The 27,002-nt window shown below is 42.3% G+C and overlaps 1 protein-coding gene across 1 annotated transcript in view; it reads right to left on the bottom strand.

Moving 5' to 3' along the window:
• Positions 1–27,002, bottom strand: part of PLXNC1 (plexin C1) — a 69,503-nt gene continuing 42,501 nt past the window's right edge. The window contains exons 18-31 of the mRNA XM_057424593.1: positions 24,098–24,139; positions 23,484–23,608; positions 22,730–22,928; positions 21,217–21,363; positions 13,671–13,848; positions 12,556–12,659; positions 8,734–8,788; positions 7,644–7,675; positions 7,450–7,557; positions 5,466–5,629; positions 4,860–5,007; positions 2,915–3,055; positions 2,753–2,827; positions 1–1,102 (exon numbers count right to left, since the gene is read on the bottom strand). Coding sequence (XP_057280576.1) covers positions 998–1,102; positions 2,753–2,827; positions 2,915–3,055; positions 4,860–5,007; positions 5,466–5,629; positions 7,450–7,557; positions 7,644–7,675; positions 8,734–8,788; positions 12,556–12,659; positions 13,671–13,848; positions 21,217–21,363; positions 22,730–22,928; positions 23,484–23,608; positions 24,098–24,139 — 1,623 coding nt within the window. The 3' untranslated portion in view covers positions 1–997. The remainder of the gene's footprint in view (positions 1,103–2,752; positions 2,828–2,914; positions 3,056–4,859; positions 5,008–5,465; positions 5,630–7,449; positions 7,558–7,643; positions 7,676–8,733; positions 8,789–12,555; positions 12,660–13,670; positions 13,849–21,216; positions 21,364–22,729; positions 22,929–23,483; positions 23,609–24,097; positions 24,140–27,002) is intronic.

Genomic DNA, 27,002 nt, shown 5'->3' with positions numbered 1-27,002 from the left:
CCAGGTCTCACATATTATTAAACTAACACTTTTTTTTTGACAAAGCCTGGAAAAAAAAATATGCTGGCTTTAGATCTGTGAGGCCCTTGTACATGGATGGCAAGACTGGCCAGGACAGTCAGCACGGCTGCAGATTTGTGCACCGAAGTGCAGCCCTCGTCAGCTGCCTCATCAGATGGCAGGGGTGGCCTGATGTGGGTGCAGCTGCACAGAGGTTGCACATGTGAAGCTGCTCATGAGTGTGTTACAGCTTGTTTAAGGATGGGACGGTAGAAATGTAAACACAGACTGATGCCAGGCTAGTGCCTTGCTTCAAAAGCTTCTCCCCAGGCTCAGTGGCTCGCTTCACTTTGGATGTGAAAATCCTAACTTAAGGAAGGTAAGTCCAGCTGTGTGGCATTTGCCCTTCAAACCTCAGACCTACTTTTTCTGCTAAACACACTTGTCGTAAGTGTCACTTTGGTGCTGTTTTGTGTGGGGTTTTTCCCCCCCCAGTCAGGAATCAGTGTACGTTTGTCTGTAAGGAAGGAAACTGCAGCTGACCCGTATTCTGAAGCCAGAGCTCATCCTCACATTTTGTCAAGGCTGCTGAAGAGGATGTGGTGAAACATCAGCTTTCTCTCTTACAAAACAAAGAGCTAAGCAGCTTACAAGTCCACATGGGATGTGTTGCACATCCTCTATGAGCTTGTTTTTAAGTAAGCAGAAAGCTCACTTAGGCAGTATTTTGGAACCAAAAGGTATGTATGTGTGTTCAAACACCTAAAAATGCTGGCCCTGCCAACTCTAGATGCACTTTTGCTTTCATGTGCCCATGTCTGAATATGTAACCCTGCCCGTACTTCTCTCCCAAATGCAGGTATTACTTGGAATGATCAGAGTGGAGAAGAGTGTCCAAATGTTTCAAACCCTGTACATAGAGTCAGTCAGAACAGTTTTGGGAGCAGCAGCACTTATTTAAAATCCCCCACAGTGACACTGTGAGTCAGAGCTCTGCTCAAATCCATTTGCATTTTTTCTTTTCGTCGAATAAGGCTTTTACTTGCCGGAGCTGTTTCTGGACATCTTCAAACCCCCGTTCTCGCTCGAGTTTGCTGTCAATCTGTTAACAATTAGCAGAAAAGAGAATAATTTTTTCAGTGCTTATTTTGCTTGCTGGTTTTTAAAGCCTGCTTTGCTGCATTCTAACAACTACTGGCAGAAAAACCCATCTGAATGCCTGACTATATGCAAACATTCTTTTCTGACTTTAACACTTTCTTTTGGTAGTTTTCCTTTCAAGTCATTTTGATTTGCAACACTTCCACAAAAAGAATGACAGAGCCAAGCAAAAAAACCCCAACAAATCCAACACATGTTCATCTCTTCAAGTGCGAGGCGAGGCCAGTGTTCCAGTTTTAGCCTAGAGCAGATCTGCAAATGAAACTTTATTTCTCTTCCTTTGCCCTATAATCTGAGGGCAAACTGCCTCTCTTCCTCTAACTGGCCCACTTGGCACTGGCCCAGGGGATGGGAAGGCGCACTCCTGCTGTCTGGAAACTCCTTACTGGCAACTCTACAAAGTGACTGAGGTCTCAGTGAACTATGAATGAGGTTTAGCTGCTCCCAGTCAAAAGCCAGAGGAGGAAGAGCACAGGGACGGTTTCCTTTTAAGAACGGGGTAAGTTTAGCTAGTACTAGCTTCAAAAAAGAAATAAAGGGGCAACAAGATTAGAAAGTATTCTGAAGTCTCCTCTACCAACAATCTTAATGAGCTCAATAAAGTGTAGTACCACTCTGAGTATCATTCCAAGCATCTTTTAAGAGGTGAAGATGTGATGCTGAACCCAGATAATTTGAGATGTTAGAGATCTGAACTGGTAAGCTAGCTAACAGGTGACTGAGAGCTGAATGATTATAGTAAGTGCTGATGCTGTGCTGCTGGGCATGAAAGAGAGCAAGGTCTGGTTGCTGGGAGACCCAGACAACCTGCTGGAAGCGGTAATGAGGCTTTCAGGCAACACGCCCCAGCTGGCTCTTATCTGCCTCCCTGCGCAGGCACACGCAGCCTCTGTTAAGGATGCTGAGCAAAATGGAGTGGAGAATCCTACCATGCAAAGCAGAGGGCAAGGATTTTCTTACAAAGCTGCTTAGAGGTAGCCTGTGACTAAATGCTTTCAGTTGAGAAAAGATTTGTTAGCAATAGCAGGGACTGGAAGCTGGAGCTTCTTTAAGAGAGACTATTAGAGCACAGCATAAGAGGGCTATGATGGGAAAGGAGCAGACACCTCTTGCTGTAAGGCTGAGCGTGCTTCGCTGGGGTGTTTGTACTGACTGTTAAACTGAGATCCCTGGTGCTACAGTCTTGTCTGATTTCTGAATCTCCAGGGAAATGGAGCGCATGCACAGGAGCTGTGACAGGCGTTAGCAGATACCCTGCAAACACAGTGCAACAGGAAGTCTAGGCTTACATAGGAACTTTCTCAAAACCACGGAGAGAATTTTGCTGCTACCATCTCTGTGAAACGCACTGTGACAGTAAAGGTGCATTTACAAACCTTTGGCCTGTGACCACTCCGAGAGCTGGGGGCTCCAGCCACTGTGGGGGCTGCTCTGGCCCACACAGCTCAGCTCAGTAGGAGAAGCATCCACAGCTGTCTCTGAAGTGGCACTCAGTGGCTCACACGGGCCAGTTTTTTGTCAAGTCCAACTTTCAAGCCTGAGGTAGCAAGTTGACATTAAGGGGTCAAGTAGGAATAGGAGACATGCTTACCTCCTCATGGTATTTCGCTATGTATCTGTAGATTTCATTCAAGGCCACATTCTCATTAAATTCATTTTCATGTTTCTAAAACAAAACAGCTCTGGTCAGATAGTTCTCCTTTTTAAAAACCTTACCATAAAAGCAAATGAAGTTGCTGCTTCTCAGCCATACCTTAGATTCCTGAGTCAGAAATTCTTCAACCTCTGAAGTGGTCAGTGGAGGCAGATCCCTGATGGCTTTATAGTATGCTTTTACTTCTTCCTTGTAGTGTGGAATGTCCTTGGCATAGAGAAGCTTATTTGTTGGTGCTTCCTTAAAAGAAAATATTTGAAGCTTTGTCAGTTTTCACAGCACAGATTTCCTAAGCTTCCACCTCCACACAGTTAATTGCATCTAATTGTGTCTGTTCTCTGTGTGACTCATTTCTCTTTGCAGTGGTTATATGCAAGGAATCAAGGCTGAAATAAAGATGAACCACAGATGCAGGACCTCAGGAATAGTGCGCTGTGTTTCATGACAGCTGCCATATAATTATTTCTATTGACATCGGGAGTGATGAACATCTGCCCCTTAGATATATTTTTCATTCTTTCTTCCTCCTCACCTCTCCTCAGACCTGAAAAACTGTGAAAGCTGAACCAAAGGGCTTGAGGCTGACACCCCAATTTACACACAGCATACAGCAGTGCTGGTCAAAGTTCCCTAGGGTAACGTGTCACAGCAGAGGATCGCCTCAAACTCTTTGGTCCCTACTATTCCTTTCACTCAGGGGTTCACAAGCACAGAGAGCTGACTGCCAGGCATGCACAGCCAAAGGGATTGATTTTTTTCCCCAGGGCTTCAGCAGCTCAGGTCAGCACAGACCTACCAGTAGCTTTGGGCTCATCTGAGGAAATAAGTGCTGATGTCTGTGGTAGGAGCTGGAGCCCCGCCTGGAAACCATGTTTTCAGAATGTAAAAGTGGGTGCTGGTAGTTTCCTGTCACTGCTCTAGTTTAAATTCTGGGGAATAGATGACACAGCCACGTGATACCTTGTCACTACTGTTTCCACCATGTCATGAAATGATTTAAATATTTGTTTTCTAAGTGTCTACAAGCTTTTAAGGTAAAAGGCTGAAAATCATGAAAGTAAACACATTTTAGTACTAAAAAGCCACAGGATGTTTACTGCATTGCAAACCTTTATGAGGTTTCAGCATCCCTTTACAGATGGCTAACGGAACTGTTGTATCAACAGTACTTCGCAATGGATATTCAGCACAAACCTAACAGAGCATGCTCATTTGCAGCTTTTGCATTAAGTGATGTGATTAGTTTTAACTCATTACACTTCACTGCTAAAGTAAGATAAATACGCACATTATTTGTTATTTAACACATGAGCAGTTGGTTCAGATCACACACGAAATCAGTCCTTTTTTATATACATCTTTTTAGGCTAAAAAAATCTCTAGACTGTATTTCTTGGTAGCATGAGCCTGAGCAAATGCTTCCTGCTGTGGTCCAAAGAAAAGGAAAATACCCTTGGGAAAAAATGAAGTATTTCTGACCCCCGGAGTTCTGGACAACGTACTGAAGAACTTCTGAATGTAAGATTTCTGGACTTGTTACTCCAGCACATAATTTTGCATATAAAAAGAGAGCAGCTAATACATGTGAAAGGAACTGTTTCAAACTTCAGAGCTCTTTCAAGTATTCTTACAGCTGCCAGGAGCTTACTATGTGTGCTTCCTGCACACTGGTGTGCAGCAGACAAAATTTGGACTAATCAAATAATGTTAATACTTCCTAGACCTTTGCTTAAAAATTCTTTAAAACTTCATTAAGTTTTTCTCATTTCCACCCTCTTCCACATATTCTATAAACACACTGTGGAGAAACTAACTGCAGAGAAGACAAGCAGCAGCTAACTATAAATAAGGCATTCTAGTAGCTCTATGTGTTCACTCCAGTGAATTCTTCAAAGTGTTATGAGAAGGAGCAACAAAGAATGGAAACCCAGCTTAAACCAGACAATTCTGCGCCCAGTGTCAGCAGATCCATCTCCTAAATCATTATGCAGTTGAAAAAGGCATTGATTGAGAAGTTAGCAAAAGAATGGTAGGGCAGCATTACCTTCCCCAGTGTCTGTTCAGCTAGAGAAAAGGCATCCATGAAAGCTTGTGCGATTACAGACAAACAGCCATCTATATGTGAAGTCTTCTTAATATCAAAGACAAACTGGGGATTCTTCAGTATGTTCACCCAGAAGCGAAGAGGAAGACTAGACAGAGAAAGAACAAGCATGTTTAAAATTAACCGCTCAGGTAACACAGCTGCTTTGAAATGGTGTTTTAATTACACTGCATTCATGGAAAGAAGCACGTTTCTGGTCTGCCTATTCATGTTAAAAAAGGGGTCAGGGAACAAAGGGAGCAGGGGGCACACACATCAGTCAGTCAGCTTTCCATCTTTAAATAATGCTCTCAACCTGCAGGTGCTTCTAAGTGTGAAGTCAGTATGCAGACTGAGAAGCCCTGGAAGCTATGGTGGTTTTTATCAGTGTCCTGTCAATATACTAAAATTACTAAAATCAACATACTAAATTTAATGGGATCTACAAAGCCAAACCACACCTTCACCTAGACATGCCAAAAATCTTACTTTTCTGGTGACAGCTGACCTGTTCTACCTTTGCCACTATATTTTCAGAGGGTGCATGCACTCCTGTGCATATCATACCTGTTGGTTTTCCATATGTGGACCACATCAGGGTCAGTAATTTTTTTGCTCTCTGCTTGGGCATCCAGAAAGTCAAAGAAATACTTGATGGCAACTGGTGCTTTATTGTTGGGTAAACTCCAAATGCTCCTGAAGAGCTTTTCAACAACCGAATGAATTGCAACCTGAAAAGTAAGAAAAGGAACAGTGCTATTGTTACAAAAGCAAAGAACTGGATTTCTTGTCTCAGGGCACTGAGCATGCCCCAAGGTAACCACACAGAGGAACTATAATATGCCTGCGGCAAACACCAAGCCCACGGATTACTGGTAAACAGGAGAGTCAATACCAAAAAAGAAATTACAAATACACCATAATGAGCTGCTTTCACATGTCACACGTCCTATCACTTTACCAACATGAGGACTGTGGTGAACTCTGTGATAAATCATAGGTGGAAGGAATCACTCATTACATCAAAGACGTCAACTCTTCAGATGCTGTGGGCACCATTGCTAAAGGCATCTGAACCTTGTGACTTGAAGTGAAAGGGAGGTGAGCGAAAGTTTAACCAGTTTTCTGGGGCACTGGTCTTCATGGTGCCATCTGTGACACATGTTGAACACATGTGATCATCAACACTTCACAGCCAAGGAACTGTGGCGCTTGATCTAATTCAGGAATAACAGCTTTGGGTGGCATACGGAGACACCAGTATTAGAGAGAAGAACTGAAAAAAATGGGCATTTCTGATCCAGAAGTGAAGCTATTTGGCTCACAAATGCAAGGGTTTGGTTGCTGATGGACTCACTGACATCATCACAGAGTATTTATGAGTAGAGACAAACAAAGCAGAACATTGTTCTGTGTTTTTTTTCTTCACATCTGTTCTGAAGCTCAGTTCGGCTCAGTCTTCTCTCAGCAGGAAGGATTCAAGTGTACCCCAGGGCCTCAATGTGCTACTGGCCAGTTCATTTCATGTTACAGACTCTTCAATTGCTTCTGTGTGCATGTATGGATGAGACAGAGAGAGACACAGCTCTATGCAATTTCATTTAGTGCAGTGTGCATTATGGGTGGAATTTCACAGTGAGGATATCACAGCACTGTTGTCTGGAGCATTATTCTCCTTTGGAGAATGAAATGATTAATTCAAAACCTTTTAAAAGGGCTGTTTCTTAAGAGCCTGATCTTTTCTTTTGTACTCCAGTCTTCCATGATAAGATATTACTGGTTTACTCCAGCAGTACCTAAGGGCTTATGTTAGTTTCCACAGCTAATGAGAAATGACCAGTCTGAAATAATGATTGATAGATTTTTAAATGCAAGGCGGCCATAATCACCATCCCTTCTGGCCTCTTGTATCACACAGCTCTCGGTGTTGTGCACTGATTAATATTTTAACATACTGTTGCAAAGAGTTTTACAACCCTTTTGAGTTAAGTCAGAAACTGGAGGCAGTGAGCAGGGTTTATTCCTAAAAAATGTGCATTGTGTAAATTAGGTAATCGTATTATAAATCCTAAGGACCTTGCTTTTAAAATTAATCTAGTCACTTTGGATGCTTAATTTGAGACCCTAGAAGATTTAATTTCATGGGCAGTATTTTGTGAAACTCAGGTCTTGGAAGTTGTCTCTAAGCTGGGGAAATTCTAGTAGAAAGTCAGGAGACTGTTGACTCTAAACTGTCTCTCCAGAAGGGATTGTTCACACCCCATGAGACCCATTGGCAAAATTCACTCTCTATAAGCTCAATAATTATCTTTTTTCTTCAACCCGAGGAGAAAGGTTGTGCTTACTGAGCAGGTAGTGCGAGTAGTGGATAGTTTTACAGCTCTAGCATTAGAAAATGTGTCTGTCTTTGCAAATGGTCACAATCCGTATTTAGCACAATGTTGTATGCAGAGGAAGTTGCATTATTTCTGCTTTAATTTCTATTTCTGTTGGGGCAAACTAGCCAAGCCCAACACCAGCCCTTCTTCAAAACAAGGCCATTAAAGTTTACCTTGGTTGACAGAAGCTTTGTCAGGTACATTTCTTTCACTTTGAATTTTTGCTTTCCTTTGTGACCTGCTCCTTTCACATCTTTGTTTGCTTCGGAGTCTGGTAAAATCTGTCGTGAAGAGATTAAGGAGATTACACAGATATAAATACAGCTCAGTTAAATCCCCCACTTAACAGTGTAATGATGGAACTCACCAAATGACAGTGCTCATCCGAGTAGTCCACATCTAAACAACAGAAAGCAGAGAGTAAACAGGCATTAATAAAACACACAGCTACATGCTTCTGAATGCTGCTGGGCTCTGGGCTGCTCATGCCAGGATGCCGAGCAAGCAAGCTCAGCATCATGCTTTCCTGCCTGCAGTGTGGGGAAGCCTCAGAGAAACACACAGGTCCTTGCCCACTTCCCCAGTGCCAGCCTGTAGCTCTGACCACTAAGCTAGGGCATCATCATCTGCTGCTGGAATAAGCTGGGAGCAAATTGCAGCTCCTCTGAAAGGAGGACAACAGACAGCACACGAGATGACTGCATTTCTTTAGTCTAAGAGTACTCTGTGCAGGCAGGCTGAGGTCAGGCCTGAAAGCAATGGCTGAGAACAGACAGCCCTGTCCTTGCTGAGGGAGAGAGCAATGCCATCCCAGTGACTTGCACCTCAGGGACACATCTCTCCTAACTTTACATGTCCACTTTGATGGTGTGTCTGTTTTCCCCCAAGGGCTCAGAAAGTACACCTCCTCCAAGTCACAACTGGGGTGGGAGCAACCAGCATCACAGGGGTAGGTGAGATGAACTGACCCCTTGTAAGCACCCTGTAACTCCTGACCTGCTGTTGAGACAGCAGAGTAAAAGCTTTCAGAAACACAGTCAGGAGAATAAGCTCCCAAACTGTATTTTTCTGCTATGTCTGTCTCTGGACAGCACACCGCTATATCCATGATGCACACCACCAGGCACTGGAGCAGGGCATGTTCCCTGTGTTGGTCTTGTCAGTGCCACCTGTGCTTCCCTGCCCTGCTTTGCTGCCTATGAGTCTATATCTCCAAGTATTTCAAGATTCATTTGCTGACAACTGTAAGTCTTTCTGTCCTTTCCTCTTCCCACTACCCCTGTGCCTGCCACACACCCAGAGCCAGGGTAACATGGCTTTTCATTTGGTTCAGCTGTATCAAAGTACCAGTTTTTTCTGACCTCCTATGACAAAGATACAACCTGCCGCAGCTCAGCTCTCTGCATTCCCAGCCCATTCTCCGCACAAGATTAAACAAGTTGCAGTTCCTTTGTTACCTGATCGGGTAGTCACCTTCTTTTTAAAGACTTTAATGGTTGCTCCATTTGAAATCTGAAAGCATAAAACCAAACACATCACACTGAAACGGAAGAATTCACAAAGCCCTCGGTTTCATTTCCTCTGTCCCTCAGTCTGTGGCACTGCAGAGCATGCCAGCCTGCTTTGCTCTCACCATGGTGTGTGCAGCTCTCAGCAGGCAGCCAGGGCTGCAGTTTGTCAGCCTTACCTGGCAAGGCATGCAGGCAGCTCTTCCAACAAACCGGCCTCTAACACCTTTCTCTTTCTTTGGTTTTTCTGATTCAGCCCCCACTTGGACATTTTCATTTTCACATACTGCTTCGTGCTGCTTCTACAGATTGCCCTGATTGAATTCTCTGGCTCCAGAGCAATAGGCTCTTACAGGAAGGTGAGGAAGGGAGGGGGACACAAGGATGGTTTCTCTTCTGTCCCCCTTTCTTTCAGCTCAGTCCATTCCCTCCATGCCCTATGGAGGGACCATGTTGAGGGTCCAGCCTGGTGCTCCCAACTATTTTCAAACTGAGCAAAATACTTACGCCCTGTGCACTGTAAGGTCAAGATCCGAATAAAGCTACTTGGTGATTTCTAGGAAAAATCTAACCTCCTCCTTCCCTGAATGTACACTGCTGCCAGGATAGTAACTATTATCTTTAACAGAAACTGACAAGTCATGCTTTTATTATCAGAGTCATGCAAAACCAGCTCCTACTGAGAACTACACCACTGCTCTGCTGTCAAATACTGTGTTTTGCCAAGTGCTGTGTACTTCCCTCTATAATTACAAAAACAACTGGCCAGTCCTAGGAAGGGATCTCTGCCAAGATAATTTAAGTGTTTTTTAAACCTCCTTGGCAGCCAGCCTGGTGGAAGAAACCAGTTTTAACATTAAGATACTCTATCAAGAGCTGTGTCTCGCGCCAAAGAAATCTGCACTTACACTTGCTCCTGGAAAGTAAATGCAATCTATTTTATAAGTATGACTTTTTGCAGGGTTTCCGTTTATCACAGTGTTCCAAGAGCTCTTTCAGATAACACAGAGTGCTTTAAAACACACTACAAGTGAGAATATGCTCTAAGTCTGGCTTGTGAGGTAACACAAACCCAGAGAGTCTTCCTACATGGCCCTGAAGATAGGTAAACAGGAGCACAGCTACCCAGCAGCTCACCCTACCCCACAGCAACGTGGGCAATATGCGCGCTCCACTCCCTCTCCAAGAAGCAGGAGAGCAGCTCGATGCTGAAATGTGTTGGCTCCTGTCCTGAGGGAGACAGGCAGAGCTCAGTGGGAGAACTGTGCTTCCCTCCAGGAACCAGAGGCGCTGGTGCAGCGCAGCCATGATCCCAGTCCCCACTTCAGGTTTTATTTCTGGGATACATTATGCTCTTAGCATTGAGCGGAATACGCTTTCCCATCTTTATCACTGCTGCAGCAGCCACCGCTTGCAACAGCCATACAGTGTGATCCAATTAAATAAAAAAATAGCCCTTCTTTTCATATCCTGCTGCCTTTACACTTTCACGGTGGGCTGCTCCCATAGGCACCTCAAAGCATCTTTACTTTGTCAGGTGTGTTACTGAGGGGGAAAAACAGGGAGGGGGGAGATCTGTTTGGATCCACCCAACATGGAGTACTGCTACTTTGCAAAACAGAAGATGTAGTAGTGTGGCTCTACCCCTCTTCCTTGTTCTTCAGGCTTGCTGTCCTCCCTGTAATTCATGTCTTGTCAGTGAGCTCCCTGGATCATTCAGATTTGCTATCTGGGGCTGTGCCTACTCCTGGAACATGCAATGCAGGTACAGATTGAGAAATTGACCTCTGACTTGGAAAGCAGATCTGAAAGTGGCTCTCTAGCTCTCTTCTCATGTGGGAAATAGGACATCACGATAATCAGCAACTTTCTTGTCAAGGCTTGTGGTTATTCTCAGGCAAATAGTGCAGACCTCATGAATAATCACATCAGTAACCCTACCAGGAGCAAAAAGCTAGAACAAAAGGAGTATGTAAGTCAGAGACACATGAAAGTCCAATAAGAGTACAGTGGATTTGGTTCCCTCAGAAACACTACACAAACATTCAAGCATCCACTACCTGAACATTTTAAAATCGGTATAGAAATTAAGTCTGCTTTTTCCGGAGTGACCGGTGATTCTGGGACCTTTACAGCACAACCCTCATGCTCCAGTGCCTTAAAAAGATTTGAGGGTACTTCCCAGTTTCAAAAACCTGGTTCCTTTCTAACATTTAAGTCTGGCAAATAAAAGGAAAAAAATCAGGCTTGCCACAAAACTCAAGCACTGTTGAAATGTAAGTTGGAATTTCCTCAGGCAACATTACTGCCCTCATACTGTGCATGCAATGTTCCTTTGTCGTGATAACTGGACATCTTTACACTCCTTTTTGTATTAATATGCATACATACAAGAAAATAAACTATATATGGTAATGGCTGATACTTGACACTAAGCCACTGCCTAAAATGTCACCAAGCTTCTGCCTAACATGTACATGATTTTGTCGGTGTCAGAAGAAGTGAACTAAAATATCTAAGAGACAGATACCCAGTACAATTTCCACGAGGCAGCTGCTAAGCTATAATTAGTGTAGTTACAGCTTTGCAAGAACAGCTGAGCCTCCAACCTAACTTGCATCTGCCTGCAGAAACCTCAAACAAAAACAAGGGCTGGGAAAAGATACCCAGGGATGTCACTGACCAACTGGAGCAGACTCATTTGCCATGAGGAATGTCAACCTTTCACCATGGCATGGCATGAGCTCAGGAAGTGCAAAAAGTTGCCTGGTAAAATCAGGGAGCACTTGTAACAGCTGCCTGTAGTAAAAAGGGTGGGTACTACCACATTAGACAGAAGTTCAAACACCTAATCATATTCAGATCTACTTTGACCTTTGCTGCAATGTCTTAATTTGTACAGAATCTTTACAAACAGAGTGGAGGAAGCCCCATGTTAATCTATAGACAAGATTCAAGAGAGGCACAGGACAAGCTGTATTTAAGACACTGGAGGGTGACTCAGGACACCTGAGTTCACTGCTGCCTCACCAGAAGGTAAGGAAAGCAAAAAATGCCTCCAGAAATCTGTCTGTCAAGCAACTCCAAATGTGCTTGCTCCAGCTCTGAGCAGCCCTGTGCTCTGCTCAAGCTACAAACAGTCCTCCTAGGAGCCCCTGTTTCTCTCTGTGTATAGCACTGTATTTGCTCACACAGAGAGCAATGTGTTCAAGGCTGGCTCAGGTTTCTCAGCACCATACTGCATTGCGTGGCACACACATATACTCATCAGAAAAACTTCTAACTAAATAAAAATTGACTATGTGTTGAGCCAGACTTTCAGATTCAACAAAGAGGCACGAAGAACGTTTACTAAACGCACTCAACATGATAACCTAATTTCTAAAATCTATATGTAAGCATCAAAATGTGAGCTCCCGTATCATTTGAGACCAATCATCTGCTGAACATGTTACCTCAGCCCATCACCCTCTATTTTGACTAGTGTCAGTGGAAATGCCTTAGACGGGCAACTGAAATGCTCAACAGCAGTAACAGTTTATCTGATATGCTTGAACCAAACAACCCTGCAGCAAGCAAACCTCTGAAAACTAACAGAGAACATATGACTCATTGGCAAGAAAGTTGTGTGTCACACAGCTCTTTCCTTCTGTGGACGATGCTCAGCTGTCTCTTCAACAGTTTGATCAATCAAGATACTTCTGTGCAGACAGCATTTTGGAGCTGGGGAGAAACTGCTTCTTGATTCATTGGTATGGCTTCCATGCTTACCTCGTAATGACCGATGGTATTTAGCTTTCTTATCCCATCCTCCATCACTTCAGAGGAACCATCAATATCTAACAGTTCTCTTTGCTGCTCCTCAGACACCAGTTCTGCAGTATGACAGCAACAGAAAACAATTACATTCTAATGGCATTCTCACTGCACAGATGTTTGTAAAGAAAAACAACACCTAATTATTTTTGGACCAGTGGCTCCCAACTGAGCTGTTTCTCTCTGTCCTTGTGCTAGGTCACACAAGATTGGTTTTGCACTCCCACACTACAGATTTGTTTTCTGGGATAACAGCCTGGGTGGCTTCCACCAGGCTACTGGTGCCTCACTTTGTCTTGGTCAAGGCAGAGGTTTTGGAGGTGCTTTCACCTGATCTAGTTATTCTGTTGCACAAGTGTGCCTTGGTGTTATGGCCACATTGGGACCAGAAGAAAGGTTTCACAAGCCACTGTACAAGACTGTTAGATTTCCTGTTGGAGCATATGGAAGCGGCATGGTGGCAACTTCAGGCTTTTATCTGACCTTGGGCTCTTGAAAACCCAACAAGAAATGATGGCTCAACTGATTTGCTGGAATGGCCTAATTTACTTCTGTAGATACTGTATGTATCTTTGTGAGTCACTTGTGAGCTATTATATAAACCTAATCTGGCTGTAAATAAACTATATTTGCAGGTTCTCCTGATCAAGGGAAACATAGGCCTGTTGGAAGGAACGGTGGTAGGAGGGATAGCCGGTAGGGACTAAAGTACTTGGTAACCATGACATGCCATCTAATTGACAGAATTTACCAATCACCTGTATTGAGGTGGATGGACCACCTTACTTAACCCAGAAAAGGAACATATACATTACATGTGTTCAATAAATACCGTGTTTGTCAACTGCATGCTCAAATCCTTGCAGAAGCGAAACAGATGCAGTTCCAATGTTCTAAGCAGGAGTATAAATGATCTAGTATTTCCCTATAACTTCCTTACAAAAGCTATGTTCTGCCTAAATGCTAAAAAAAAAAAGAAATGAAAGCCAACAGTAGCAACTCCTAACAGGAAAACTCCACAGACAGACGAGCGAACACCATGAAAATACAACACAGTGACACTCTCTTACCAAGACCAATTTCATCCAGCTGAAGACCATAGAGAAAGCCATTCTTATTAAGGAAAGCCTGAAGGCTCTTCTCCTTGGCTTGGCCAATGGTGTCGCAGTCCAGAACATTAACTTGGATTGTCTGACAGGCATCTCCACTCTCATTTTCTGGGATTTTTTCAAAGATAATGTTCACTGTCTGGAAAAAACCACATCTGACTTACAGGGAACATGGGAAACCTACAAACTCCTGACAGCAAACCTGAGAGATTTTCAGCATATTTATTATTTAAGCTAATTCAAATGAAAAGATTATGAAGGAATTACACAGTGAAGCATTTAGAATTCCTCGTGTCCAAAGGATCAAAGATACACAGCGATGTACTTTCAAAACTTTATTTGGTATTCTGCTTTTGTGCAAATGTATTTCAGTGAATTATCAACAAAATAAAAAAGACAGGAAACCAGGAAAAATTACAATGCATGTTCTAAAAAGAGCATGTCTTTTATTTAAAATGAGGGCCTTAAAAGCAAAACTCTAAGCAACTACAGATCTGATAGGGTTGCTAAGTAAGTTGTCATGGTAAGCATGATTGATTTTGAGTGGAGAGGAAGCAGTGCTGAAATGCGTATTTACACCAGCAGTTTATGCTGAGTGCCTTGTATCATACAAAAAAAATACACCTCCCTTGGAGACATCAGTGTCTGCATACAGCCGTGTCTCTAGAGGCAGCAGGGACAGGGCTACTGCAGAAACAGAAGGAAAGGGAAAGCAAGCTGCAGCAGACAGAACCCAAAGCGTGCATCAAAAAGTGTGATTTATTCTGTTAAGTTATCGCTGCAGATCAAACACCCACACCCCTGCCCTTTAGCTCACAGCTGCTCTTAGCTGGGACACAACTCATCTGCTAGGCTGCCCACAAGGTGAGTATGGGCTAGAGGAAGGTGCCAATGAGTCTGTGTGACCATATCCAGGGAATGTTTTCAGTCAGGTTGTACTTCTGGTCAGACCAGGCAGATCAACTGCTAAAAGGCAGGGGAAAACACAGAACTGCTAGTGCAGGGCATTGATAACCATCATTTGCAGTGCCACAGCCTGCTCCTTGCAGGAAATCACAGTTCAGCTACACAGATACTGCTGGAGGTGTCTTGGGGCAGAATTAAAACAAGTGTTTTAGGTGCCTTCACCTGACTGCAAGAAGCACAGGAAAATCTACATACTCAAACCATTGTGGCTGTTGGACACTTCTGGTATAATCTGTATCTTTTGAGTGAAATGAGAGGACTGCAGGTGTGACTCAGTGAAGGAGTGATTGTTAAAAGAGGAAGCAATTTAAACATGTTTTTTTTCCCTGCTGTCATGTGAAAGAAAGAATTTCTGTGCAGGTTGCTGCAGGGAAAACTTTTCTCTCTTCTTAGAAAAATGGGTAGTTATCAATAGTTGTAAAATGCTATTTTCTGCTTTACTACCCAGCAAAAGAGGAAACTACAACACACTGGTGGTGAAAAACAGTAGTCCAATGAGACATGAACTAACTTCACTGTTTCTACAGAAGCAAAATGAGGATTAAAACCAGGGTTGCAAAATGCGGAAGATCAGGATTTAATAAAGACTGTAGGATGCAATTGAAGTAACAGAGAATAACTTAATCAGGGCACCAAGACGTTTAATTGTGGAGAAAATGAGTCCATGGAAAGGACAGATGGAACAGAAGAAGAAGGTATGTGGGAATGGTGCCTGCACAAGGAGAAGCAGACTGGATGCCATGCCTCAGGTCAGCATTTCATGCGGAAAATTAGTAAAAAATATATTGGAACAGGAATGAGGGAGTCATGCTTGGTTAGGCCCACAGACCAACTGAACAGACAGCAGTCCTGCCCTTGACTTTGACTGCCCTGAGGTCATGGTCTTCTAGGACAAAAATGTGGACAGGGACCAACTGTATTTTGTCTTTGAAAAACCTCATTTTAATCGAAGTCCTTGTCTCTTCTCGTCTCCAAACTGATCTTTCTGGAGTAGCTGCTCACACTTTAACTGACCTTGAACTGTCTTTACATCCTCGGAATCACTCCTTCCTTTAGTTGATCCTTTCCTTCTAACATTATTCCTGCACTGCAATATTCATGTAACTGCTTAATTTCCTCTTCCTTTCAGACTGTCAAGAGAAACTGTCTCTTTTTTTCTGCTGCATCTCCTTTTCAGCACATGCTCTCACAGAGATCACACATAAATGTGCTGCCTCTTCAGTTATTAGCATGTGACAGTCCTCCCGTCCTCACTCAACTCACTGCAGGATGACAGGACTGTAAAAAGAGAGCAGCAGTCCTTTATGTAGGTGGAATACTAGTAATTTATGAACTCCTTAATCAAAAGTATCCACAATGTGAGGATAATAACAACACTTTACCACTCAAAGAAGTGGTCAGATGGGAAGAAATATTTAAACACACAGAAGTCCCTAAACCAAGAGAGACAGTTTTGCTGAAACGATTTCCTGCAGAAATTAATCTTAACTGATGTAGCAATTGATGAGAAGCTAGGAGAGCCAATTATTACTAAGTCTTCCCTCTGCAGCTGAAGTTTTCATAAATCAGATTCAACCTGTCTGACAGCACAATCCTGACTTTGGAAACCGTTAATCAGAACCTGACAGTCACAATCACTGCACTTAGACACAAAGTGCAGCACTGAAAAAAGAATCAGAAATTACTGTAGAATTATGAAAGACCTTTTATGATCAGCTCTGAAGGTCAGAAAACATTTAAGAGGAATGACAGGAGGACACATGGAAGTCATGAGGAAACATCATCAGGCCTTTTTTTTGACTCTCACTTTCCAAAGGAAATGAAAATACAAGTCAACTTAGGGGAAGATTCAGGAGGAAATTACTGGACGTGTGGTTCAACCCAGTAATATCTCGAGTCGAGACTATGCATTCGAATTAGTGATTAGCAACACAAAGTCACAGTGCCCTTCAGCAAAGGCTTAAGACAGGTTGCAAGAACTGTTAAAGGCTACTCAAGGAGCACCAGCAAGCACCTGCAACTACCTCTATAGGAACAGGCTTGGAATCTAGGTAGAAGACAGGAGCAAATTTGAAAAAGCATGTTTTCCACTCTTGCAGTGGCAGAAATAATGATACTTGAAGCCAATGTTTACAGATGGTTTTTCATATTTGTAGTTTTCTTGAAAATTAATTTCAAACAATGATTTATTTAGTAAAGCTATTAATAACCATAGAAGATAATAAATGAGATGTGGTTTAATAAAGAAATGTGATACTGACAAATTTTTTTCCAAGAAAAATCATCTGGGATTTTCAAGGGCTCTTACTCATTAGCCTGTTCTCTATTTAGCTGTGCATGTGAACAAAGCAGTTTTCCATATAGCAGACAGACTCAAAAAACAAGAAAAACTTTTGACTGGTAAAAGAGAATTTTAAGTGAAGGAGACAGCACCATGACATAAAGCACAATGAAACTGCCTTAAACCTACTCCCCTGTCTCCTAGACTATGAAATACAATGAACAGAAAAAATCAGATTGATTTTCTGTTCCTTCTGTAGCAGCCAGAACAGAACACTTACCCATGAAGAGGTTACAGAACAGCTAACAAATTGGCATGAGAAAAAAGTTACGAGTTAAATGTAGGCTGGATAGGGACTATGCAAAGCAGGGGTTGTACTCTCAATGCTATCACACGATACTCAATCTGTATCTAATTCAGAAGACTCTCCCAAAACCAACATCTGCATTGCTGGCTTCCTAGCGAGGGCTGTTGTCTCATTCTCTGCTGACGAAAATCCCCATATGTCACATGCTTCTAGCAGCTTCTCTATCTCTCACAAAGTGTGCCTAATAATACCACAACCATGGCATCTTACTAGGAAATTGGGTTCCCTGTCTCTGCTTTACTCCCCTACAGCCCTCCCACTTCTTTTAACAACCTTCTTTTAACTCATAAAGCAGCTGCATACTTTAAACAACCTTCCACCACGTGGCTTTGCTTCACTTTCAATAAAAGGTTGTTGGTGAACAGGTGAATTAGATAATTTCTTCCCATCTAAAATGCAAACTCATTTTAGCAAAGAATTCAACAGCCCCAATCCCTTTTTTAAAATAAGCAGTGACTATTCAAACAAATGCCAAAGCTTCAAGTCTACCAAATGAAGAAGTCTCCCTTGGTTTTCCACAGGAGAGATGCCACTAAGAACTTCTCCCATGCCAGGCTGGCATTATACAGCATTTCTATTTAAAATGAAACACTCAGCTGTGCACTGCACTTCTTCATCAGTCATGGGGTGAATTATCCACAGAGGGGGGCAGCTGCTTGTCTGCCTGTAAGAAAGCAGGCTTGCTTCCTCGGCCCGTGAAAAGGCTCCATGACACATCCAAGTCTCTTTCAAGGCAGTTTTATTTCTCAGTACTCAAATATAAGCACAGCATGAAACCAAACAGCTCCTCAGCTCATACTGGACCAGTGCTTTTAGAAGCATCTTTCCTTCAATTCCTCTGCCTGAGTATTTAGTTGAGCAGCTCATCTCTCTTCAATATCTGACCCTTTCCAGCAGAGAAGGATAACAACAGCAGGGTTTGCTGGTCCTGAGGTCTGTGGCCTTTTATAAAAAAAGGCATGGGGCTCAGCCAAGGGACAGCTCTGATACAATTCAAAACCAACATGTTTCTCAGTTCTCTTTTTTCCTTCCTACAGATGGCCTGAAATTTAGAAAATCTCTCCTGTCCTTCCTTCTTTCTCTATGTCCAGTGCTTCTTCCTTCTTCTGCCCCAAGATTTTATCTGCATAGTGTTTAGGAGAAGACCTGTGTGACCTCCCCCTAATTTTTAGGAGCCTGTTTGTATCCTACTTGTACTGGTTTGAAACTGAAATCCAAATCCTGAAAGGACAATTTGCATGCAGAATGCCTACACCCTTGTTTGTGCCCTGCCACTGATTTCAGTGTCGAACTCCTAGCAAATGCAGCCCTGTGTCTTCAAGTGCCAACATAGCTTAAAAATCTGGACATCAAATGTCTACAGATGTGCTTCAGTATCTTTTTATCCCCCTTACTTTGGCTGTTTGGCTGTTTTTATACTTTGCTCTGGACAAGTAGGTTTTAATGTACTGCTTTGTGGGTCTGTGGAAAGGGGGAAAATAAAATATCAGCAAAATACTACAATACTCAGAATGTAACTGCAGTGAGAAAATGTGCAAATGCATTTTAAAACTCTGCTCAGGATTTATTCCATTTAGAAAATCCTTCAGGTGGAAATCTTCTTCCAAAGAAAGGAGAAAATACTTGGTTCCCTCTCTGTATACTCACAGGTCCTTCATGTCATTGCACTGCATGTGAAATGGTTAGTGAGAGAAGAAAAGCTGACTCCTTCCACTTTAGCATCCTGTTAAAAGCTATTCTTGAAGAGAAAATGTTCATAGCTGGCCTGCTTCCTCAGCCCAGAAAGCCTTGCTGTTCCACTTAAATCTCTATCACAGTACAGTTTTAGTTTCCAGCATAAATCTTATACAAAACACCAAACAAAACTGTTTCTCTTTCCAGACAGAACTAGAGTCCTTGGGCTCCATCTCTGTAATTTTACTGCAGGATCCTCCCTCCTTTTCTGATGGTTTTAAAGGGAACATTCAGTCACTTCTCAACTGAGTTGAACAAACTGCTGAACCTTAGTGGGGAAAGCTAATTTATTAACCCTGTAACAGTATCATAATCTCCTATTTAAAAAGCTGGGATACAAAGGCAGTGAACAACATCTGAGAAAGGCTATCTGATCTCTCACTTCCTCATCCATCTGCAAACAGCCTTCCCCACTTACAGAGTCCTTCAGACCACTTCCTCTGTCTCCCCTTCATTGCAGGCTGCCCACAAGACCCTACCAGTGACTGCATGCATAGAAATAACACTAGAAAAACGTATTTAAGGCAGTGTTCAGCAGTTTCAGAGTCAGACATCTCCCTACACTTCCCTCAACTTGAATTTGTGCTATAAATAAGAAATAGTCAATCAATTCCACACGACCAGATGTTCCTGCATAGTCTACTAGTAACAGCCATATTGAGCTTACTTGCAAATTGTTGCTTTGCATAACTACTGGTTTTGTATCCTATGGATATATATAGCATATACTTAAATTTACCCTGGATTCCAAATTCATGCCAGAATGCAGTGCACAAGCAAGGAAACCAAAAACACGGTATTACGCATTTAATTTTTAGTCACAGACTTCCTTTCCAAATACGCACTGTGGTAACTTAGCTTGAAGCACCTTCACGTGAAACTTCCAATAACAGCTTTGTAAATTACTATAAGAAGATTTGACCATAAATCTGTCTGTCCAAGAGCTTTCAGCAGAAAATGTTTCACAGAAAGGTTGTGCTTTCAGTGAGCTTCCTACATGACACAGTGAGCCAAGCCCAAGGGATTGCTGACCAGCCAAAATTTCCAGGGTCACGCAGTCTACTGACGTATGCATGGTATCTTAGGATCTTCAGGTTATTCCCACAAAACAAGATGGGCAGACCTGGAAGGTCCAGCACTACCTGCAGCTCAGGACATGGGCTCTGAAAAGGACTGAATTCTCCTCCAAAGCCACCAGCACTTGCAGTGTCCCTACCACTGCAGTTGCTCTGAATCCCAAGCTCTGAAGCCCACTATTCAGTCGCGCTTCTCATACTCCTACGTACGTCTGGTAACCCTGACAGGAAGCCAGGAGTTAAGAAGTGAGGAAGCCATGGAAATGACTGGAGATGCAGATTTTTAAGTTCTCAGACTCAAAATGAGTTGGAAATTCTGTGAAAAAAAGGACTCTGGTTATTCTGAAAACCTTTTTCAGACCTCCTACTCGAAAGTCGCAATTTTTACGTGCTCTGAAGTGCAATAACCCTTGCCGTCCCTTCTCTCCTCAGTGTCAGAATGACAATCAGTAAGGGAATTCCAGCTTTCAAAGAATTCCTGGTAAAAGTGTAAAATAGGAAGCACTTAGTAGTTGCTTTGAGAAAGGCAAGAAACCTATGGTAAAGTTCAGAAACTCAGCCAGACTTCCCAGATCCCTTGTTTTTAACCAAGCGACTCAGTAAAATTCACCACAGTGTAACCTTGCTAATTTGGAGCTAATAACATGGAAACCCACAGCAAATTATTGCTGCCTGAAGACTAGCCACAAGTAAATACAATAGAAAAACAAAACCTCTGCATTCCATCCTTTCATTCATTGGAAAAGTGTAATTTAGTTTAAATTTTAAGCATACGTTTATATTTTTGTAGTACATTTTAGAATAAGAAGGAATTTTAATACCCTGAGACTTCATTAAACCTAACCTTTGGCAATTAAGGCATACTGTGAAGTAAGGAGAGAGTGCTATTTGTGAAATGTATAGTGGTGAAATACCAGCTAGCTAAATACTATTTCATTTTGAAACTTTGTCAGCAATAGCAATTGTATTATCTGGGTACTTAACCATCACCTTAGTGTTCAAGAGCCTTAATTTAGCTTCCCAGAAAAAGAGAAAACATTGTAGTCGTCCACTTTTGGAGGGAACACAAACTGGCAAACATACCACTGTTTTGAATTCAGACACTTGCCACAGCAGCCAGTCTTCGTTCAGCGTGTACAGGGCTTTGCAAGTTATTGCGTCAACAGGTCCTTTGTTTATCCTCTGATTGAGGGTTGTCACTAGCAAATAGAAAGGTTCACCAATTGTCTCCTAGGACATGGAGAAAAAGCAAGGAACATGTTTATTTTTGTAATCACTAAATGGGCACAGATAGCTAGAAAAAACTCAAGTGTAACAAATTATTTCCTTTTAACTAAGTTGTTATCTTGCAATTAGAAAAGCAAATCCCTCTGAGCAGATTTATCCAGTTATTTGTTTAACCTCCATCCTTTGCTTTTCAGTGTGAAAGTCTCATGCAAATAGCAAGGGACAGCTGGAGCGTGTGGCAAGATAAGCTCACAGCCCCTCGCTGTGCACAAGCACACAACAGACAAGCTGCTCCTACTCCACCTGGCAGACGCTTCCCAGTTCCACCAAAGAGTGGGTGGGGGGTGAGACGTGCATGTGTTCACATGCATACTTCAGCTGTTTCTTCCTTTTTCATGCTAGTGAGAAAACAGGCTAACAACTAGTTTCTTTTTGAATTGGCGTCTCCTCTTGCTGTCCCTGGAAAAAAAGCTTTGGGAACTGTAGGGGAACATTCACTGGTCTTTCAGTGAAAGAGGGCTTCCCTCTCCAGCCTCAACCCCAGGCTTCAGGAAAGCACCTGAGAAAGGATGGATCTGTTTCCATGTGACACCATTCCCACAGTCTGGCTACAGCCTCTCACTAGCACATCTCTGTAAAGATGACTGGTGTACCAAGAACAGATCTCTGACAGTTCCTTGGCTCACTTCAGGGGTTACAGAAAACTGGTGCAAAGCTGCTGAGCCTCAACAATTCTGCTGCTGTATTAATGCAAGGACTGATCTGAGTGATACCAACAGTGCAACACCGTAACACTGCCATACTGGTAAGAGAGACAGGAAGCATAACAAGCACTGAAACCAAGAACGAAGTGCTACCAAGTGGACAAAAATAAACAAATGGTAAAATCAAAAAGATTAAAAGCTTAGTCACTTAGTTACTGAAATTTGCAATGCTGTTCGGAGGTTAAAAAGTTTGGAAAGAACTTCAGTTTTCCAAAAGATGGTATTCCTAATATGTCCATTATTTGGTAGCTTTCCAACAGCTTGCGTAGAAAGGTACAGCTGCATTTTCACAAGAGTGTCAGTCTTTTAGTATGATTGCTACACATCTCATAGAGTTGAAATAATGTCTGACACAAGACAAAAATATGCTAGAATTGCAAAATTACCCAAATCTTAGCCAAAGAAAGGATACTGTCATTGCTTACAGACAACCTCTTTTCCTACACCCCATTGATGACAGCTAAGTCACCTAAACTAGAAAAGCACATATTAGTAATGTTAAATGTTAGATCAAGTGCTTTAAACCATTCCCTCTAACAATTCCTATGGAAGAAATCAGTTAATATTCTTTGTGTATCTTGCATGGTGAAAAGATGTACACATACCCGGAGAAACCCTGAAAGGCAGACAGACATCCAGTTTGTCAGGAGTTTTTCTACCACAGATTCTGTTCTTCTGAGCAGGAGCTTAGGCTGCACATTGCTTGATTGCTCCATCAAGTCCTTTGTCAACACTTCCAAAATATGGGTTAGATAAACTAGCTTGGTCTGTAGTGCAATGGTCAAGAAGGATGCAAACAAGCACCTGTGAAAAAAAGAAAAGGAGAAAAAGAGAATGCTGTAATATTGGAGTTTCTTTTCCAAGTCAACTTTAATAAACAAAACACACTTTAATGCAGCTCATATCCTAAGCTTCCCTCTCCGGCACAGAAAGTGTCCACTGATCTCTACACAAATATAAAAAAACACAAGTCCATCTGCTCTTGTGATTATTTTTCAAACACAATTTGTATCTCTAAATGTAATTCTGCTGAACAACACCTGCTTCAGCGACAGAACATTTCTAAACTGTACAACTGTTGATCTAACTGCAGGAAGTGTTTACAGTTTTGAAGTGAGTTTTCCTGCTCCTTTGACCTTTTGTTTACATGTACAAACATTCTGATTTCTCTTTAATAGCTTGTTTTAATGGCAATGTTTTTCTTCCTCAGTGTGTGCAGATGGAGAAGATGGAAAAATGCTCTGGAGTAATGCAAGCTTGCTTTGCAAGAGGTCGAAATTACATTTGTGAGCTACAATCCATGTGGTTTTTTCCTGCTAATTCTTTGTCTTGAAGATGATAAGCATAATCATACTATACCTGTCTTTCACAGAGAAATTTTTCTGCTTTTCAAGGGTGTGAATGAGAGTAACAAGAAAGTTCTTGTTACAAATTAAAGCATGCAACATGTTGAAGCTTTCATCCTTGCTCGTTTGGTCTCTGCTCTGGAATAGTTAAACAAAAATAAGGAAACTGTAGTTTGGCTATGATGGATTCTTCATGCTCAGAAAAATGGTAAGCAACATATGGGGTAAGATCCTGGCCTCATTCAAAGTAGTGGGAATTTTGCATTTATTTCATAGGTCTCAGGATTTTACAGAATATGCATTTGGGTTTGTGTACAACACAGAGTACACACATGCAGAGCATACAGCTTCTGTCATGCACACAAAGTAATGACAATAGGTAAGTTTGCCTGTCATTTCCCATGACTAAACTATGTTTATTTAAATAAGTCATAGTACATATTGGGTAACAGCAACCTAGGTATCAATTTCTTTTTACATATAAAACCATGTAACCCTCCTCATGGGGAAAAGGGAACAGACTGAAGATGCAATCATCTGATGAGTTCTCAGACAACACTGAGATACAAGGACACAGTCACTCTTGAAAAAATACTTATTAAGGCATAACACACTACATCAACTTACCTGTGGCATGTCTTCACTGAAGATGGATGCAAAGCCTCCTGACTAAAATATAAGACAGGTTATATTTATCATTCTTACATATACCAGAAGTTTCTAACACATGAACATGTTAAACATGCCGAGCATGTTCCTGACGGTGTACAACTTGAAAGAGAACAATGGAAATCTAACATGGCTTCTAACATGGCTTCACTGTAACAGCTCTACACAATAACTTCTGCAAAGGTGCTGCCAAGGTTCACTGAAAAGTGAACTCTCAAAGGTAACCTTCAGTGTTACCCTGTGTGTTACTCCATGCTGCTGAGCTGCACTGGCAGAGCAGTCAACTGACGCTCTGCAGGAAAAGCTGTTTATTACCCTTGTCTATGAACATGCTGGTGTGCAAGGGGTGCTGCAGGCTGCTTCCTTCTTGGACAGCAGTGATAGCCTTTGGTATATGGGGTTTCTGTAACAGAGTGACACTTCAGTTCATCTGCCTCCATTCATTTCAAACCACTTCATGAATGTTCACTAATGAACTCCCCAGGAGGTCCACGCTGTCAGTCTCTGGAGAGGCACAGGTGCCACCACACATCCAGTCCTAATGAGGGCTCTCACAAAAAAAGGAAGCACCCAGTTCTCAAATACCTTGTCAATGCCTCTTGTCTGACTCTTAGAGCCTGTAAGGTCCCAACCCAGCTGTACGTTCCCAAAGCAGCACCCTTGAGAAACAAATCCACACGATTAACATTTACTGTCATCTGCTTTATCTGTGGTGCTGCGAGCCCCAAGCTTCCTTACGGGATCATAGAATCACAGAATGGTTTGGGTTGGAAGACATTCAAAGATGATCTAGTTCAACCCCACTGTCACAGGCAGGAACGCCTTCCACAGGTTGCTCAAAGCTCTGTCCAACCTGGCCTTGAACACTCCCAGGGATGGGGCAGCCACACTTCTCTGGTTAACCTGTTTCAGTGTACCTCTTGCAACCATCTTCACTGTAAATAACTTCTTCCTTATGACCAATCTAAATCTATCTTCTTTCAGTTAAAAAAACATTGCCTCTCATCCTGTCACTACAGGCCCTGGTAAAAAGTCTGCCTCTGTCTTTATTATGGGCTTTCTTTATACTGAAAGGCTGCAGTAGAGTCTCCCCGACCGAGCCTTCTCTTCTCCAGGCTGAACAACCCCAACTCACTCAGCCTGTCTTCACAGGAGAGGTGTCCCAGCTCTCTGAACATCCTCTGGACTCACTCCAACAGGTCCATGTCTTTCTTGTGCTGGGGACCTCAGGGCTGAACACAGTACTCCAGGTGGGATCTCACAAGAGCAGAGGGAAAGAATCACCTCCCTTGACCTGCTGGCCAGGCTTCTTTTTATGCAGTCTGGGGAACGACTGGCTTTCTGGGCTGCAAGCACACAGTCCTGGCTCGCATCTAATTTTTCATGTACAGATCTGATTTTTCATCCCTCCATTTCCTAATGCCTCCTGTTCTCTTTTCCCCTACTCTTCTTCCTCCACTGTCTATTCCCATTTTTCCAGAACTTCTTCAGTGCCCCTAAACAACCTACCAATAAAACATACACACACACACAGTGAAACAACCAGAACCACATTAAAGGTTAAAAATGCTTGTGAACAGGGAACAAGCATGGTAGCATTAAAGCAAGCAATGTAGGAAATTGAGGGAAAACAGAAATAATAATCAAAATCTAACAAGTAAGCAAAAATTGGGCCAAACAAAAGGAATGTTTTAAGAATAGATGTAATATCCATTTAACACCTACAAGCATTAAGCACAAAACAAAAGCTATCAAGCCAGATCAAATATAGAAAACGAAAGCAGCAGGAAGAAAGAAATTACAAATAAAGATGGGGTTCGTCACTCTTGATTTTAAGTATTTGACTCCCTCTTTAAGCAACTCATTCCATCCTGAGAGAGATGTCTCAGGCAAGTGGGTTGAACCACTTTCTTGAAGATGCTCTGTGAAAACCTTTGATGTCTGTGTTTAAACAGCTTGGATTAGACAAGACAAAGCCCATCAAACACACTGGAAGGCAGAAAGAGTACAATATGGACATCATGCAAACACATGGGTTAGTGAGCAAACTGGTAGTTTGTCTCTTCGATCCTTCTGACAACCCGTTTCACACTTGGCTGCAATCTATCACCCCATCACCTTTTCCATTCATCTAATATTTGTTTGGTAGAGCACTGCTCTCCTACCACATTCATGCAGCACAAGGCATGTTTGAACACTCCTGCAATGTAAATGGTAAGTACTTAGCAGAAAAAATTGGGACACAATATGTTAAAATACTTGCCTGACACTGCATGTCTATAGAGAGCTAATAGTGGCAAGTTTACCTTCGTGGTATCAGTATTTCAAACTGAGCCAAAAATGTAATTGGAATCATTTCCAGGATGCACAGTGGTATGACAACTGCCAAGGCAAAACAGGAGCCCTTCCCTTTCTGACCTCACATAATCCAACATGGTGGCAGACTTTGCGCCTTTTTTCTTTGCATAAAGCAAATCACTTCCACCCAGACAACTTCTACAGATTGTTCCTGTTTTGACAGGGGACTATCACTATGAAAAGATGCATTCCTAAAAGTAAACCCACTATTTAAATGCAAATATGCCTGGCAACAAAAAAAACTGAAAGGGGAGAGATGCAGAAAATAAGGTTTCCTTGGTCCACTTTCTTCAAACCTCCAAACCTCCTAGTGACCCCATACAGATTAAACTGGGGGCATCACAGCAGGACCAGAAGAGATATTCCCAGTTTCCTTTGGTGGGAGAACTGGAATCAAAGTGTACAAAGATTATGCATATATTAATTATTAAATATTATTCTGCCTTTGTATCTGGTATTTGGTGGTGTACAAAAAAAAAAGGCCCTGATTCTGGACTATCATGTC

Source organism: Pezoporus wallicus, unplaced genomic scaffold, assembly GCF_028554395.1.
Source record: "Pezoporus wallicus isolate ANWC-B61680 ecotype Strahan unplaced genomic scaffold, APGP_CSIRO_Pwel_v1 scaffold_3294, whole genome shotgun sequence".
Taxonomy (NCBI): Eukaryota; Metazoa; Chordata; class Aves; order Psittaciformes; family Psittacidae; genus Pezoporus; species Pezoporus wallicus.
This window is presented reverse-complemented; position numbering and strand designations above follow the sequence as displayed.